This window comes from Sorex araneus, chromosome 6 (assembly GCF_027595985.1).
Source record: "Sorex araneus isolate mSorAra2 chromosome 6, mSorAra2.pri, whole genome shotgun sequence".
NCBI lineage: Eukaryota > Metazoa > Chordata > Mammalia > Eulipotyphla > Soricidae > Sorex > Sorex araneus.
In genome coordinates, this window is record NC_073307.1 from 89195682 (window position 1) to 89210755 (window position 15074).

Sequence of the window (15074 nt, forward strand, 5' to 3'; positions counted from 1 at the left end):
GGTACCATCCTTCTTACTCTCGTTTTAATTTTGGGCATTATGGTTTGCAATACAGATATGAAGAGGCCATCGTGTTTGGTCATTGGTCTACTTTCAGCACACATCTCCCATTCCGGGCGATCCCTCCAATCATCATTGCCTTAGTGGTCCCTTCTCCATCCCAACTGCCTTTCCCCCCAGCACGTGGGGCCAGCTTCCAAACCATGGCATGATCCTCCTGGCCCTTATCTCTACTGTCCTTAGGTGTTAGTCTCATAGTATGCTACTTTACATTCCACAAATGAGTGCAGTCCTTCTATGTCTGTCCCTCTCTTTCTGACTCCTTTCACTTAGCATGATACTCTCCATGTCTATCCACTTATTTGCAAATTTCATGATTTCACCTCTTCTAACAGCTGCATAGTATTCCATTGTGTAAATGTAACCCCAGTGCTCTTTTGTGGAATTACCTTTCACATCAGGCTTAAAGAAAAAAGTGGGGGGCGGGGGAGGAAAGAAGGAAAAAGCAAAGAGGAAAAGCAAAGGGGCTGTCCATGAGGATGAACTGCACCCCCCACATTGAGTTGCCCCACCCCTCATTCCAGGCCCCTTTCTGGGCAGGGGATGGGGGCATGGAGGGGCCCTTCCCCAGCCCTGGGAGGCACTTGGTGAGCTGTGACTGGGGGGGGGGGATTTAAACAATGACGAACCGGCTTTCAGAGTGAGGGGTCCCCCCGGAACAGAGCAGGGAGCATCCAAGTTAACTTCAGATCCCCAGCGGGGCCCCCTGACCCGTGGGAAGGGAAGACCTGGGGCTGGGGCTTCCTTCATGCACCCTGGATGCCTCTCCCATGGGTGACGGGCCAGACAGTCACCCCTCGGGAGGTGGGGGGCCACCGCACAGCAGCTCTCCTGCCTTCCCCTCTTCAAACACTGCGTGACAACTGGCTTCTCTCCGCTCTGCTGGGCGAGGCCGCCTGGCACTCCCAGATCAGCACCCACGCAAGGGCCCCGGGAGTCTGCAGGCACGACCGGTCCTGACCCTGTTGCTCCCAGCATGCTCCGCTCCAACGCCACACCCCGGGGGTTACCACTGTTCGACTCACAGTCACCCTGCCGTGGTTTTTTGGAGTGTTTTTGTTTGTTTGTTTTGTTTTTCAGGTCACACCCCGCTATGCACAGGGGTTACTCTTTTGGCTCTGCACTCAGGAATCACTCCTGGCGGTGCTCAGCGGACTCTATGGGATGCTGGGAATCGAACCCGGGTCAGCCACGTGCAAGGCAAATCCCCCCCCCCCCCCACTGTGCTATCGCTCCAACCCCCTTTGGAATATTTTAGAACCATCCGAGTCCCTGGAATGATCCAGATGAGAACCGGAAGTGCTACTTTCCAACTATCTGCTGTTTTTCAACTACCTACGCCAAACGAAACATCACCCAGGTCCCACCCCTGACACACACACCCCCACCCATCCCCCCACCCCCCCGCAAGCCGGGTCAATGCCCCCAAGGGAATTCTGAATGCGAAACGTTGAGTGAGCTGAAGCAAAGCAATTTTCAGAAAGAGGGACCGTGAACGCTGGCATTCGGGGACGTTAACAAACTGGCTGGTGCAATTCCTGCGTAACCCCTGGCTGGAAATGTCCTCTGAGCCAGCCCTTCACACACTAGAAAGAAGAAGGAGGAAGGAGTTTGTGAATCACCAGGAGGTCACTCCAAATCCTCGAAAGTAGAGGGATTGCTTAAAGGACTTCAGAGGAAATGTTTATTTTTGGAAACTTGGAGAAGTGCTCTTTTAAAGAAGAATGAAAAACTACGAAAGATGAAGATAAGTAAGTTTTTAGGATAGGAAGACTTAATATTAAGATAAATCCCTCATAAAAAGATGCAAGGAATTTCACGTCACTAAAGTCCTGAAAGTTAACTGTCCTTCAAGATGCTGTGATTAGTGGGCTGGAGAGATAGTACAGAGGATAAGGTACTTGCCTTGCACGCAGCTGACCTGAGTTCAATCCCTGGCATCCCGTATGACCCTCTGAGCACCATCAGGAGTGAATCCTGAGTGCATAGCCAGGAGCACTGCTGTGTGTGGTCCCCAAATGAAAACAAAACAAAAATGCTGTGTCTGGACTTTCCCAAGGCATAATACTTTGTTAGGTGGATTATTTTAAACTGATGTCAGGGCTGGAGCAATAGCACAGCAGGTAGGGCAATTTGCCTTGCACGTGGCCAACCCGTGTTCGATTCCCAGCATCCCATATGGTCCCCCAGCACCACCAGAGTGATTCCTGAGTGCAGATCCAGGAGTAACCCCTGTGCATCGCCAGTTGTGACCTAAAAAAGAAAAAAAAAAAGAAACTGATGTCAACTGAGGCCCTGTAGATTCATGAGAAACGGTTATCATTCCTTTCATTATTTAGAAGAATCAAAACCATGGGCACCACCCAGAATTGCAAAAAAATTTTTAAGTGAGAAATAACTTTCCTATTATGTAAACTTCTCTATATGGCAAGGCAGACTCTGATTACAGCACACCTAGTATTTGTCTGTGTCATCCTATCCTCACCATGTGAGTCCTTCCCCACTCTTGTTTGAAACCCCAAGCGCCTACCCTGTTCCTCATCTCTAGATATACACCCTAGTTTTGCTTCCTTCATTTCTTTAGGATACATATTCATGTTCATCCACCATATATACATAGCACTGCACTGTCTGTCGTGCTATAGTCCCGTTGTTCATCGATTTGCTCGAGCGGTCACCAGTAACGTCTCCATTGTGAGATTTGTTGTTACTCTTTTGGGCATATTGAATATGCCACAGGTAGCTTGCCAGGCTCTGCCATGCGGGCAGGATACTCTTGGTTGCTTGCCAGGGCTCTCTGAGAGGGACAGAGAACTCAAACCCAGGTCGGCCACGTGCAAGGCAAATGCCCTACCCGCTGTGCTATCGCTACAGTGCTACCATATATATGTAATGAAATTTTCTCTTTCCTCCCACTAATCTGATGTAGCTGGATTGCTCAACTGGCCCAAGAAGAACCCAGAAGGTTCTGTACCTGACACCCTGCATGCCGACAGTCTAAGCATGTTGATTTGGTGCCCAGCTCTGGACTCAGTACTGGGAGGACTTGGAGCTTGTTTCATATTTAGTTAACAGATGCTGAGCGCAGAGGTGGTTTCCACAGTGTCAAGGGAAGCTTGAGGGATGAATTAGACTGACAGGAAGTAGGCCAATTGTGTTCAGCCAAATTACATTATGATTTTATCTGTTTTTGTTTTGTTTGGGGGCCACACTTGGCAATGCTCAGGTGTTACTCCTGACTTAGGAGCACTCTGGTGGTGAAGAGGGGATCATATGGGATGCCAGAGATGAAACTCTGGTTGACCGCTTGCAAAGCCAGTGTCCTACCCACTGTGCTCTCTCTCCAGCCCCTAAGCTTTAGTTTTAACTCCTTGTATTTCCATGGTATCAGTCTATTGGTGTTGATCCCATTTCATCACTTCCTCTGGTTGTTGCCAGAGGAAGTAAACTCACTTGCCCTCCTGCGCAAGAGAGGAAATTCTGACTTGTGCCAAGAACTGTGGCAAAGCTATTATTTTTTTCTTTTTTCTTTTTTTTTTTTTTTTTTACTGTTGAAGTTCCTAAAATAAAGTGTTTAGGATTCACTTTCTTTGACTCTCACCAACACAACACGCCCGGGCTCAAACATGGAAAAGAGAGGATGAGAGACTGAGAAGAGAAAGTTTAAGAATGAATTTCTTCAAGTCATCTACATCACAAAATACAGGTACAATTTGCAACTATCTCTTTTTTAAAAAATAGACTTTTTTTTTGGTTTGAGAGCCACACTAGAGTGCTCCAGGGAGCTATGTGGTACCAGGGACAGGACTTGGGGTTCCAGCACACAAAGCGTTTTTGGCTTCAGCTCCTTGCGTTTCTGTCCAAGTCTGTCAGTACATTGGGTGGAAGGTGGAGAGAAGTTGTAAGGGAGGACAGGACAGAGGAAAACATTCAACAATGTAAAGATGAGAGAGAAGGGGAGGAACAGTCAGAAAATAAAGAAGAGGAAAATTAAAGAGAATATAGATAATTTAGATAAATAATTTAGAAAATTAATTTAGAAAATTAAAGAGAATTTAGAAATTAATTTAGATAAATAATTTAGAAAATTAAAGAGAATTTAAATGTCATACTGGATGGATTGTTGTGCTTGGAAGTTATCAGGTGACTATTTCTACCTTTCCTATAAGCTTCCCACTAACCAAGTCTCTTGACTTCTCTGAAACTCATTTCCCTTGTACTGATACTGTGACTTTATCTAAATCACAACAAAAACAAATTAATAATAATAATAATAATTGTGTATATTGAGAGAAGGAGGAGAACTGCTAGATGCTTGTCAAAGATTTAAAAAAATCTCTTAAATTTAAATCTTTTTTTCTTTTTTTGCTTTTCGGGTCACACCCAGCGATGCTTAGGGGTTACTCCTGGCTCTGCACTCAGGAATTACTCCTGACAGTGCTGGGGAGACCATATGGGATGCCGGGGATTGAACTCGGTCGGCTGTGTGCAAGGCAAACTCCCTACTCACTGTGCTAGTGCTTCCGCCCTTAAATTTAAATCTTAAGGCAAAGAGCTTAAGAAATAAAGGCACTGAAAAGAGAACAGTAGAGAGACAAGAAAAAAAGAGAAAGTGGGAGGGAGAAACAGAAAAATAGGAAAAAAAGGGAAAATTTAGACATGAAGGAAAAATGTACGTTTCTCCATCAGTAGCTTAGAATTAGTAATGGGTTATTTCCGTGGTTCTAAAAATACTGGCCCCAGGTCACGTGTTAGTTCTATACCAGCCCTATGGAACTGTTAACTTGGGGGGAGCCCTGATAATCTGTGGTTTTGCAAGTTCCCCAAAGAATGCCAGCACACACACTGACTTTCGAGAATTACTGAGCACGGACAGTGGTGGCGGAAGGAAGGAAGCAAGGATGAATAAGAACCTCATGCAGGTCTGCGGGTATAGAATATGTGTTAGGGCACATGTTCTGCATGAATGGAACCACAGTTAGACCCCTGGTACCACATGCCCCTTCCAACGACCCCCCCGCCCGGCACTGCTGAGGTGGCTCTGGTGTCCTGATCATCACAGGACCAAAGGAACACCACAGCTTTGACCCTAACATTTAACCCCTCAATTGGCTGAATAACCTCAGAAGTGGCCCTTAGGATCCTGAGCACTGTTTGGGAGCACCTCCATTTCTCATTTTTTCTGTGTCTATCTGTAGGACTGTCACTGTCACTGTTATCCCATTGCTCATTGATTTGTTCGAGCGGGCACCAGTAACGTCTCTCATTGTGAGACTTATTGTTACTGTTTTTGGCATATCCAATATGCCACGGGTAGCTTGCCAGGCTCTCTCTTCCGTGCGGGTGGGATATTCTCCGTAGCTTGCCGGGCTCTCCAAGAGGGTCAGAGGAATCGAACATGGGTTGGCTGAGTGAAAGGCGAACGCCCTACCGCTGTGCTATGGCTCCAGCCCATCTGTAGGACAATTAACCATGTTTGTGTTTCTCTACAGCAAGACAATCCTACTCCCAAGTGTTCTTCTGGGCTGTGGCGGGGGTCTCCATCCTACTGCTCAGTGCCTGTTTTATCACTAAATGTGTTGGTGAGTTCTGAAGAGAAATTCTGTCTGCCCTATTAATATTAGAATAAGTTATTCTTTGTTGCTAGTGGGTTCTCTTCTTCCATGAAGGGAATTTCTTTTATTTTTTTAAAACACTCATATAAAATGTTCAACTTCTATTACAAATTATGATTTATAAATTATAAATGAAATGATAAATTTCAGTCATGCGGAATGTTGCAAGGTCTGATGTGTGTGTTGACAAATCTCAGTAATGCATCAGAGATACTAAAGATATTCCAGATGTCTCATTTATTGACTTATTTATACTTTCAGTCGTATCTAAAATCACTGAAGCTATATGCCAATTTTAAATTTCAAGTTTTTTAATTGTTGGAGAAAAATGAAATTTTATGTTTCAGTCTCAAATACATAAATTTGAAAAAGGTACTTATGCATCTCTATATTCTGTCTATTCCCAATTCAGGTGTTCACTGCTATTAAATATTCTTTATAAGTACATATACATATGCATGTTTTTACCTCTATCTATGTACAGTATTTCTGTTTCAGGTTTCCCCTAATATATTTCCAGGTTATTCCTCAAGCCCCAAACCTCAGTTAATACAGAACTGTTACCACACTTTAGTGACCTCTGACACCTTTTTTCATGGTGGACATTTTCCCTCTCGGTGGTGGTCTTGAGTTCCCCCCCAACCACTGCTCCTGCTAGCCTTCTACATCCCAGAAATTAATGGAACCCATAACCTAGTCTAAAACATGAGAGATTCCTTTGCTTATGGCAAGGAAGGATAGAGGGAAGACACAGAATACAAGTACATTGGTTTTGTCTGGGCTTTTGTTCTCCCTGAAATCAAGTCTATTTATCTGTAGAACCTGGGGACACTGTGAGGAAAGAACTTCCTCTTCTTTTGAATAAGTAAGTGTTTGTGTCTCCCCATAAAGAAGGAAACCCCGCTAGTAGGAACCTAGCATAATAACTATTGGCAGTTTTAGAAAATGATGTTTAAAGTTACGTTTTCACTTATTTTTATTGTGGTAACACCAGTTTACAAGAGTGTCAATGTTGATATGCTTTAAAGGTATGATGTTGTCATCCCACACCCACCACCAAAACGCCCAGATCCCTGCACCAAAGTTCGATGCAAACTTTCAGTGCATTCCCCCCCCCCCCATCGCATTTGCCAAATCACAGTTCCAAGGTTGGTTAACAAGGGACATTGATATCCCCATGTTTTGTTTCTTCATATTACACCAGTAAGTTCAGTATTTATCTTTCTCTTGATTCATTTGCTTTGTAGAACTACCTCCTGTTCCATTTACGTTGTAGCCAAAAAAAAAAAAGTTTTCATTTGTCTAATGGCTGAGTCTTATTCCACTGTTGGTGTGTGTACATATACAATGCATACATGCACTTTATATATATATATACATAAATATATGTGTATATGTGTATATGATACAACTTCCTTACCCACTCATCTCTCATTGAGCACATGGATTGTTTTCAGATCTTAGCTTTTGGAAATATCACTGCAATGAACATAACACAGGATATACGTGTACCTTTACAAATTTATGTTCCTGGGATGTGTATCTTGACATGAAATTGCTGGATCATGTGATAATTCTATAAAATAAATTTTTTCTCGGAAGAGTCACATTAACTGTGTCCCTCTCCACACAGTAACATATCGCATCTTTCAGTCATGTGATAAGCAAAAGTTCCTGCCACAAGAGGAATTGATGGAGTTTTCCTGCTACGAAAATGGATCAGGTATAACAGTTCTCAAATGTGAAACTCAAGATTTTCATACCAACCTTTTTGAGCTTCTCTATTGATTTGGAAATAAGTAAAGTAGTTAGATTAGGTCTTGGTTTTATTTTTAATTTATTTTTAAAATTGAATCAGTGAGATACACAGTTACAAGGTTGCCCACGATTGGGTTTCAGTCATCACGATCACGATCACGATCACGAAATCCTGTTAGTCATGGATATCTTGAGCAGGCTCAGTAACCTCTCATTTCGTCCTTTCCCTGAGATCTTAGAAGTCTCTTGGCCCTCCCAACGATGTCGCAGTGGGGGCTCTTTCAGGGTCAGGGGAATGAGATCCAGCTTGTTACTGGATTTTGCATATGAATACACCATGGGAAGCTTGCAAGGCTGTCCCATGTGGGCAGGAAACTCTCAGAAGCTTGCCAGTTTCTCCCAGAGAGAGAAGTAGGCTGCAAGATATCTCCTGGCTGCTTTGCATTTTAAGTCTCTGGATATTGGCCGTTGATGAGATTACACACACCTGGGTTCCTCTGCCAGTACCTTCATGCATGAGGCCTGTCCGAATGTGTGGAGAGGGGCCTCGAGCATGGCTGTAGCTAGGTTCTGGTGGTCTTTGGCCACCAAGAGCTCTGCTCAGGGTGGGGAGGGAAGCTGGAGCCCATCCCTTCGGAGGGGCCCCGGGGAAGACAGCCAGGCGTGTGGCCAAGAGACTCTCTGCATCACTCTCTTCTGAGTTTCAGTCATAACACCCATTTCTTCACCAGTGTACATTTTCCAGTTTCTCTCCTGCCTCCCCCACACCATCCCCACCTCTATGACAGGCACATCTCTCTCTTTCTCTCTCTCTTGCTCTTTCTCTCTCTCTGCAAACCATAATGCCCATAAGGAAAGAGGGGGGCGGGGTTTAGTTTTTATTTTTCCCAACAAAATGAAAGTTCTTACCTGTGCTATAAAAGAAAGAGGAGTAGATGAAAGGATAATACCATAACTTTGGAAATGCAATTAGCATGGAGGCAAAAAAAATATGAGGCAATATTATCACATACCTTTTTTTGGGTGGGGGCGGATCACACCCAGTGATGCTCAGGGATTCCTCCTGACTCTGCACTCAGGAATCACTCCTGGCAGAGCTGGAGGAACCACATGGGATGCCAGAAATAGAACCCAGGTTGGTCATGTGCAAGGAAAACTCCCTATCTGCTGTACTATCACTCCAGCCCCTATTATCACATACTTTTGGAATGAATTTGAGGTATCTATCTGAATAATACATCTGCAAATAAAAGGTATAACCCCAGGATTGCAATTTGTTTCCACTTATCATCACCTGCTTCCAAATGAGGTGGAGATAAAAATGTATAGAGTAGGGAATTTAAGTATCTCAGAAATACACTCCCTGTGTTTCAAGTCTAACCAAAATGCTATACAATGCTAGAAAAGTAACTAACCTCACTAATTTATAATTGCCTTGTCATTAAATCAGGTGGCATTGCACTTTTTATTTTTTAATAAATTTTTAAAGCTTTAATTCTAAGAAATTATGGCAATCTGTTCAACTACTTGGGAAGTTATGTTGAGAGTGCATTATTTAGAAAATATGAGAAATGCTTGTTGAGACATCGTTCAGATAGAACACAAACTCTTTCAGGTGTCTAAGAACAAATAATAGGGTTTTCCTTTAATAATAGCTTAATTAGATTACTTAGAGTTTGCATACCAGCCCCAACATCTAGAAAATAAAGAATCATACCTCAAAAAACCAAGAAAGTTATTGATTGCTTAATAGCATATAAATTGCCGAGTCTTAGGTAATATGTTATGGGACATAAGTAGGGGTTCACAGTATTATGAGCTATGAACTATATTATGACTATAAGTGATGAGTTCATAGACCCAACTGAATGTTCTACTCAGTTTGTATTTCTAATTTTATATTTCTTATTCTCTCACAGAACCTTTTCTCCCAGATTCAGCCCAGAATTGCTGTCCATTGAAATGGGAATATTTTCAATCAAGCTGCTATTTCTTTTCTACTAATACCTTGACCTGGGCGGCAAGTTTAAAAAACTGTTCAGACATGGGCGCCCACCTGGTGGTTATCAACAGTGTGGAAGAGCAAGTAAGTGGAGCATGACTTTTTCCAGTGCCAATAGTAACATTCTTCATAAGATACAGACCTTTCGCCATACCCGTGTGCAGAAGTTTTCTCCATAAATACTTTGTATTAAATGATCATACTAAAATGCAAGCCATGCACATTATTTCTGTGTATAAATGCTTATTTTAACTTTTTATTATTAGAAGAACCTAAGAAAAGAAGGAATTTCTATGTTCATGTGTATTAGTAATGCAGGGGACAAATACGTGGGAGTTTATTTTACAGTTATCAGTGTTTATGAATTTATTTTATTTTTAATTTTTTTATTGGATCACTATGATATATACAGTTACAAAACTGTACATGATTGAGTTTCAGTCATGCAATTTTTTTTTCTTTTTTTTGAATGAAAATACACAAAATTACTTTAATGTGAAATTTTATAAAGCATTTAAAATACAAGAGACCTGACCATTGGAAAAGTACAAAACATTGGTCTAAAATGGCAGCTCTCAGCTTTTGAGTGGTTAATATGCTGCCTATCATGGTGCAATTTGACAGTAATGTTAATTGAAATGTCAAAGTTTATAGGGCATTGCTTTATAAAAAATAAATTAGAGCAGATTCAAAGCTGTCTGTATATACATTCATCTTGTCTAGTTGCATTTTGATTTGCTTTCTTTTTTTTAATTTCTTTTTTAATTGAGTTTCCTTGAGAACAGTTACAGGGCTTTTAGGATTGAGTCTCAGTCATACTATACTCAAACACCCATCCCTTCACCAGTGCACATATTCTACCACCAATAACCCCAGCATACCCCCTCCCACTCCCCCTCTGCCTGTGTGGCAGATGATTATCACTTTACTCTTTCCCTACTTTGATTACATTCAATTTTCGACAGGAAACTCATTATCATTATTTGGAGTTTTTTCCCCCAAACAGTCAGACCTGTTGGAGTGGCATCATTAGATTGTACGTCTTCTATTGTTGGTAACAAAGAGCATATGATGTTGCACGGTCGCGAAGCGGCCGCCCAGATTTGGGATTCTGGTATTAAGTCCAGAGGTATTTCTGCCAGCAGCTGCTGCATTCCGAGATTGGTTTCTGTGGCACTGGGATCATGGCTGTTCAGGAGAGGAGGAGCTGTCCATGGGCAACCCGTCCCATCACTGCAAACTCCTACCTCTCTGTCCAACTGATTCTGAACCGTGGTGGTCGCCATGCTGTTGCAGGGGGGAAAAGGCCGAGGGACAGAAACCCTTCCCCTCCCGGGGCTGCACGGGGCCGTAGCTTAGTTCAGAGTCCAGGAGTATATCTGCCAGCAGCCTCTGCATTCTGAGATTGGTTTCTGTGCCTCTGGGATAATGGATTCTCAGGAGAGGTGGAGCCATTCCTGAGCATATATTTTGTATATCAGGAAAGATCACGCGCTGGGTTTGGAGATGTCCAGTCCTGCATACCGGAGCCGTGTTAGTAGAAGCTCAGTGTCGCTGGGCTCCATCTGGAGAAGGTGTGCTGGCTGTACCTTCCCCGTCTGGCACCCCGGTGTTGTTGGCCCGGTCTGGGGTCCGGATCATTCTCCAGCCTCATGCAATTTTTAAATATCCATTGTTTATCAATTCATCAAATGAAAGAGGGCTAGCAAGTATTGCCTATTACCTTTTAGTGGTGACAAGTAATGCCTTGTTTTAGATATAGATAGTTATCTCTACAAGTTGCAGCTGATAAACTTTGGATGAGTTATTGAGATATTTCTTCTCTGTAACAGGTTATTTTTATTGGCTTTATGTTTTATATATACATAAATATACCACAATAATAAAGCAACTAAATAAAGATTATAAAAAGGTTTATAAGATATACCAAAGTGCATAATTAAGAATCAAGTTGAATTAAAGTCAGAATATCCAGGCATTTCTTATTTAGAGAATTATTTACATTATGATATAAAATATATGGCTTCATATTGATTAGAATAACCAAAAGAATCTCTACTGAACTTCAGGATCCCCCGCAAATGTCAGGAGATAATCCCCTATTACTGTACAATTTCAGGTCCATCATATATTTTTTCTAAACCAGATTCTCCATTTTTTTGGTTGTTTGTTTTTGTTTGGGGGCCACCCTTAGTGATGCTCAGAAGTTACTCCTGGCTCTGCACTCAGGAACTGCTCTTGGATAGGCTGGAAAGTGGTGGCGGGGGGTGGGATGTGGGATATTGAGGATCAAATCCAGGTCAGATGCACTCAAGGCAAGTGTCCTCTCTGCTGTGCTATCTCTATGGCCCCAATCAGATTCTACTTTATCTGAAGAACAATCGCCTTGAAAATTTGTTCAGCACGGAAATGATTGACTTCTGTTGGCTTTCCTCCATGTGTGCTGCTTTCACAGGAGTTTCTTTTCCACAAGAAACCTCCAACGAGAGAGTTTTATATTGGGTTGACAGACCAGGCTGTGGAGGGACAGTGGACATGGATAGATGGCACACCTTTCACCCAGTCTCTAAGGTAATTTCCTCCTTGAAGACTAACCCAAATGCTCTACTGTGGTTGGGTTGTTGGGAGTCATCAGAATTTGCTCCCCTGAGATAGTCAGGGCTATCCCTGTGATATTAGAAGCAAGAAGGGGAAAAGTTGGTGTAAATCAGAAAGAAAACAAACATGAAAATCTTCTGTCCTCACTTCTAAGCACTCTCTCAAGAATAAAGAGAAAATAGCAAGTGAAAATGGCCAGGGTAGCTCACAGTTTGCTCTGGGTCCATCCAGTCCCTCATCGGGACCCTGCTCTTTCGGGGTGCTAGCAACTAAGGGAAACAGAGACTTAAGTCGAGAAAGCAGATGTCTAGGAATGAATATTATTCGGAGTCAATTAACTCCCAAGTCACAAAAGCATAGAATTAACTGTCTTCCTGTGTCTATACAAAAAGGACTTTGCTGTGAAGTAACTATACAAAAGGACATAAGAGAAGGAGAAAAGCAATATTTCACTTATGAATATAAGTACAGTGTCCTTAGAAGGATTTGCCCTTACAAGTTAACAGAGTTGGAGTAGGAGGAAAAGGTGATACACTGGTTGGGGAAGCAGAGCACAAAGAAAGAGGTTACCAATAAGCAAAGAAATGGGAATGTCTTGGGAGTACTGTTTTGGGTGTAACCTGATAAACCTAAACTCCCTCTAGCAAGGGAGAAAGGACAAACCAATGTTATGTGACAAAAAATGAATAAGGGGACAGAGAGATAATTCAGAGATTAAGGTGTCTTCCTTGCATGTGGCTAACCCTTGTTCATTCTTTTATACCACGTGGTCCCACAAAGACTTCCAGAAGTGACCCCCTCAGCATAGACAGAATGCCACTGAACACAACTGGATGTGACTCAAACCCTTACCCCTGCAAAAAAAAAAAAAGAAAATTAAAAATAATAAATTGAAATATTAACTCATTAGAAATGAGTGGTGGCAGTGAGTGGAATTCAGAGTCTTATGGCCCAAACTTCAGTGAATGAGTCAAACACATTGACATGATTTGGAAAAGTAAATCACTAAAGTATAAGTCAAAGTGAGAGTCCCAGGCTGGAGTGATAGCACAGTGGGGAGGGCATTTGCCTTGCAGGTGGCCCATGCAGGTTCAATTCCTAGCATCCCATAGGGTCCCCTGAGCACCGCCAGGAGTAATTCCTGAGTGCAGAGCTAGGAGTAACCCCTGTGCGACAGGTGTGACCCAAAAAGAAAAAAAATTGGGAGTCCCCGTAGTATTGTCTCTCCACTTTTAACCATGGCACTTCATAGAGCATGGCACATTTTTTCAGTGGTTTTTTTTTTTTTTTGCATTTTGGGTCACACCCAGCAATACACAGGGGTTACTCCTGGCTCTGCACTCAGGAATTAATACTGGCGGTGCTCAGGGGACCATACGGGATGCTGGGATTCGAACCTGGGTCGGCTGCGTGCAAGGCAAACGCCCTACCCGTTGTGCTATCGCTCCAGCCCCACATTTTTGAGTTTTTGACAAATATCTCATGACTGTATTATTATGGGAATCTATCAACATTATGAATCCTCATTTATCATTGAAGAAATCAAATGCCTGTGGGACTAAGTCATTTCTAAGAGCTAAATTTAGATGCTCTGAATACTTTGGAACGTTGCTTCTCTACCGTCTTCTAAGGAGTCATAATGTAAAGAAAACCAAATGTGAAATAAAAGCTGGATGTGAAGGAAATTGAAGCCATTAGGATTATCAACCCCTTGAGCAACTTCTCATAGTCAGTCTAACGTCCTGAGGGAACAAACCAAATAGAAACTTAGAAAAATCCACTTCAGTTTTATTGCTCCCAAATCTTGAGACCTAGGCCAGTGTTTTTGCTTCTCTGAGATTCTTTTCATCATTAGTAGAAAGAAGACTTTTTATTAATTAAAAAGTTAATTAATTTTTAAAAAGTTAATTAATTAAAAAGTTACAGGGCCGGAGTGATATCACAGGGGGTAAGGCATTTGCCTTGCATACAGCCGACCCGGGTTCGAATCCTCTTCCCCTCTCGGAGAGCCCGGCAAGCTACCGAGAGTATCTCGCCTGCACGGCAGAGCCTGGCAAGCTCCCCGTGGCATATTCGATATGCCCAAAACAGTAACAAGTCTCACAATGGAGACGTTACTGGTGCTCATTCAAGCAAATCGATGAGCAATGGGATGACAGTGACAGTGATGCCTTATAAAGTTATGAAGCTAGGGACCTGAGCAATAGTACAGGGGGCAGGGCATTCGCTTTGCATGTGGTCAACCTGGCTTCTATCCTCAGCATCCTATATGGTCCCCCTGAGCACAGCCAGGAGTGATCCCTGAGCACAGAACTAGGAGGCACTTCTGAGCATCATCGGATGTGGTCCCCAAACAAGACAAACAGGAAACCCTCCCAAAAACAAAGATACGAATTTAAATAACACAAATGCCCTGGGCCTGGAGGCTTGTTCACTTTGCCTCTTGCAGCTGGTATTTGAAGTCTTCTGTGTGGTTCTCTTCCAGCTTCTGGGACGTCGGGGAACCCAACAACCTGGCGACGGTCGAGGACTGCGTCACCATAAGGGACTCCTCAAATCCAAGGGAGAATTGGAATGATATGACCTGTTTCTTCAAAATGTTTCGAATTTGTGAAATGCCAGAAACAAAATTTTTGAACGTAAGACTCTCTAAGAACAGACTGAAAAATTTAAGGGAGTAAAAGAGTTTGAACCCGCGACCATCCCAACAGGAGAAAAGAGCGCAGGGGACTTCGAGGGGACTTCACAAGTGTCTGGCTTTGATATAAGCAAATAAAACTCAGTAGCTTTGACTATTGCGATGCATGATACTCAATGAAGGGTTCTTCCTGTTCGTCTTGGTACTTCTCAGCTCTCTTCATTTATTGTATAATACCCTGTTGATATGCTTAAGACTATTCAAGAACATGTAAGGCATGCGACACACTTAGAACCAGGTCCAACCAACGCAGAAGCCATCCAGAACTTAATCACGGCACACTGATGTTAGTTGCCGTGATTAAGTTCAATGTTAGTTGAATTATCAACTAATGTTATCAACT

General features: G+C 42.7%; 1 protein-coding gene across 1 annotated transcript; it reads left to right on the forward strand.

Moving 5' to 3' along the window:
* The first annotated feature begins 1801 nt into the window (after positions 1–1801).
* Positions 1802–15016, forward strand: CLEC4E (C-type lectin domain family 4 member E). Its single transcript, XM_004610640.2, has 7 exons — positions 1802–1811; positions 5553–5642; positions 7309–7398; positions 9368–9519; positions 11891–12006; positions 14519–14672; positions 14927–15016. The coding sequence occupies exons 1-7, from the start codon at positions 1802–1804 to the stop codon at positions 15014–15016; spliced, it is 702 nt and encodes a 233-aa protein (XP_004610697.2).
* The last annotated feature ends 58 nt before the right edge of the window (positions 15017–15074 follow it).

Excerpts from the sequence above, each read along its gene's own strand:
- CLEC4E (XM_004610640.2), top strand. Across the intron at positions 5,643-7,308 it reads TTTTATCACTAAATGTGTTG|TAACATATCGCATCTTTCAG; the intron begins GTGAGTTCTGAA and ends CTCTCCACACAG. Across the intron at positions 14,673-14,926 it reads CAGAAACAAAATTTTTGAAC|ACTATTCAAGAACATGTAAG; the intron begins GTAAGACTCTCT and ends GATATGCTTAAG.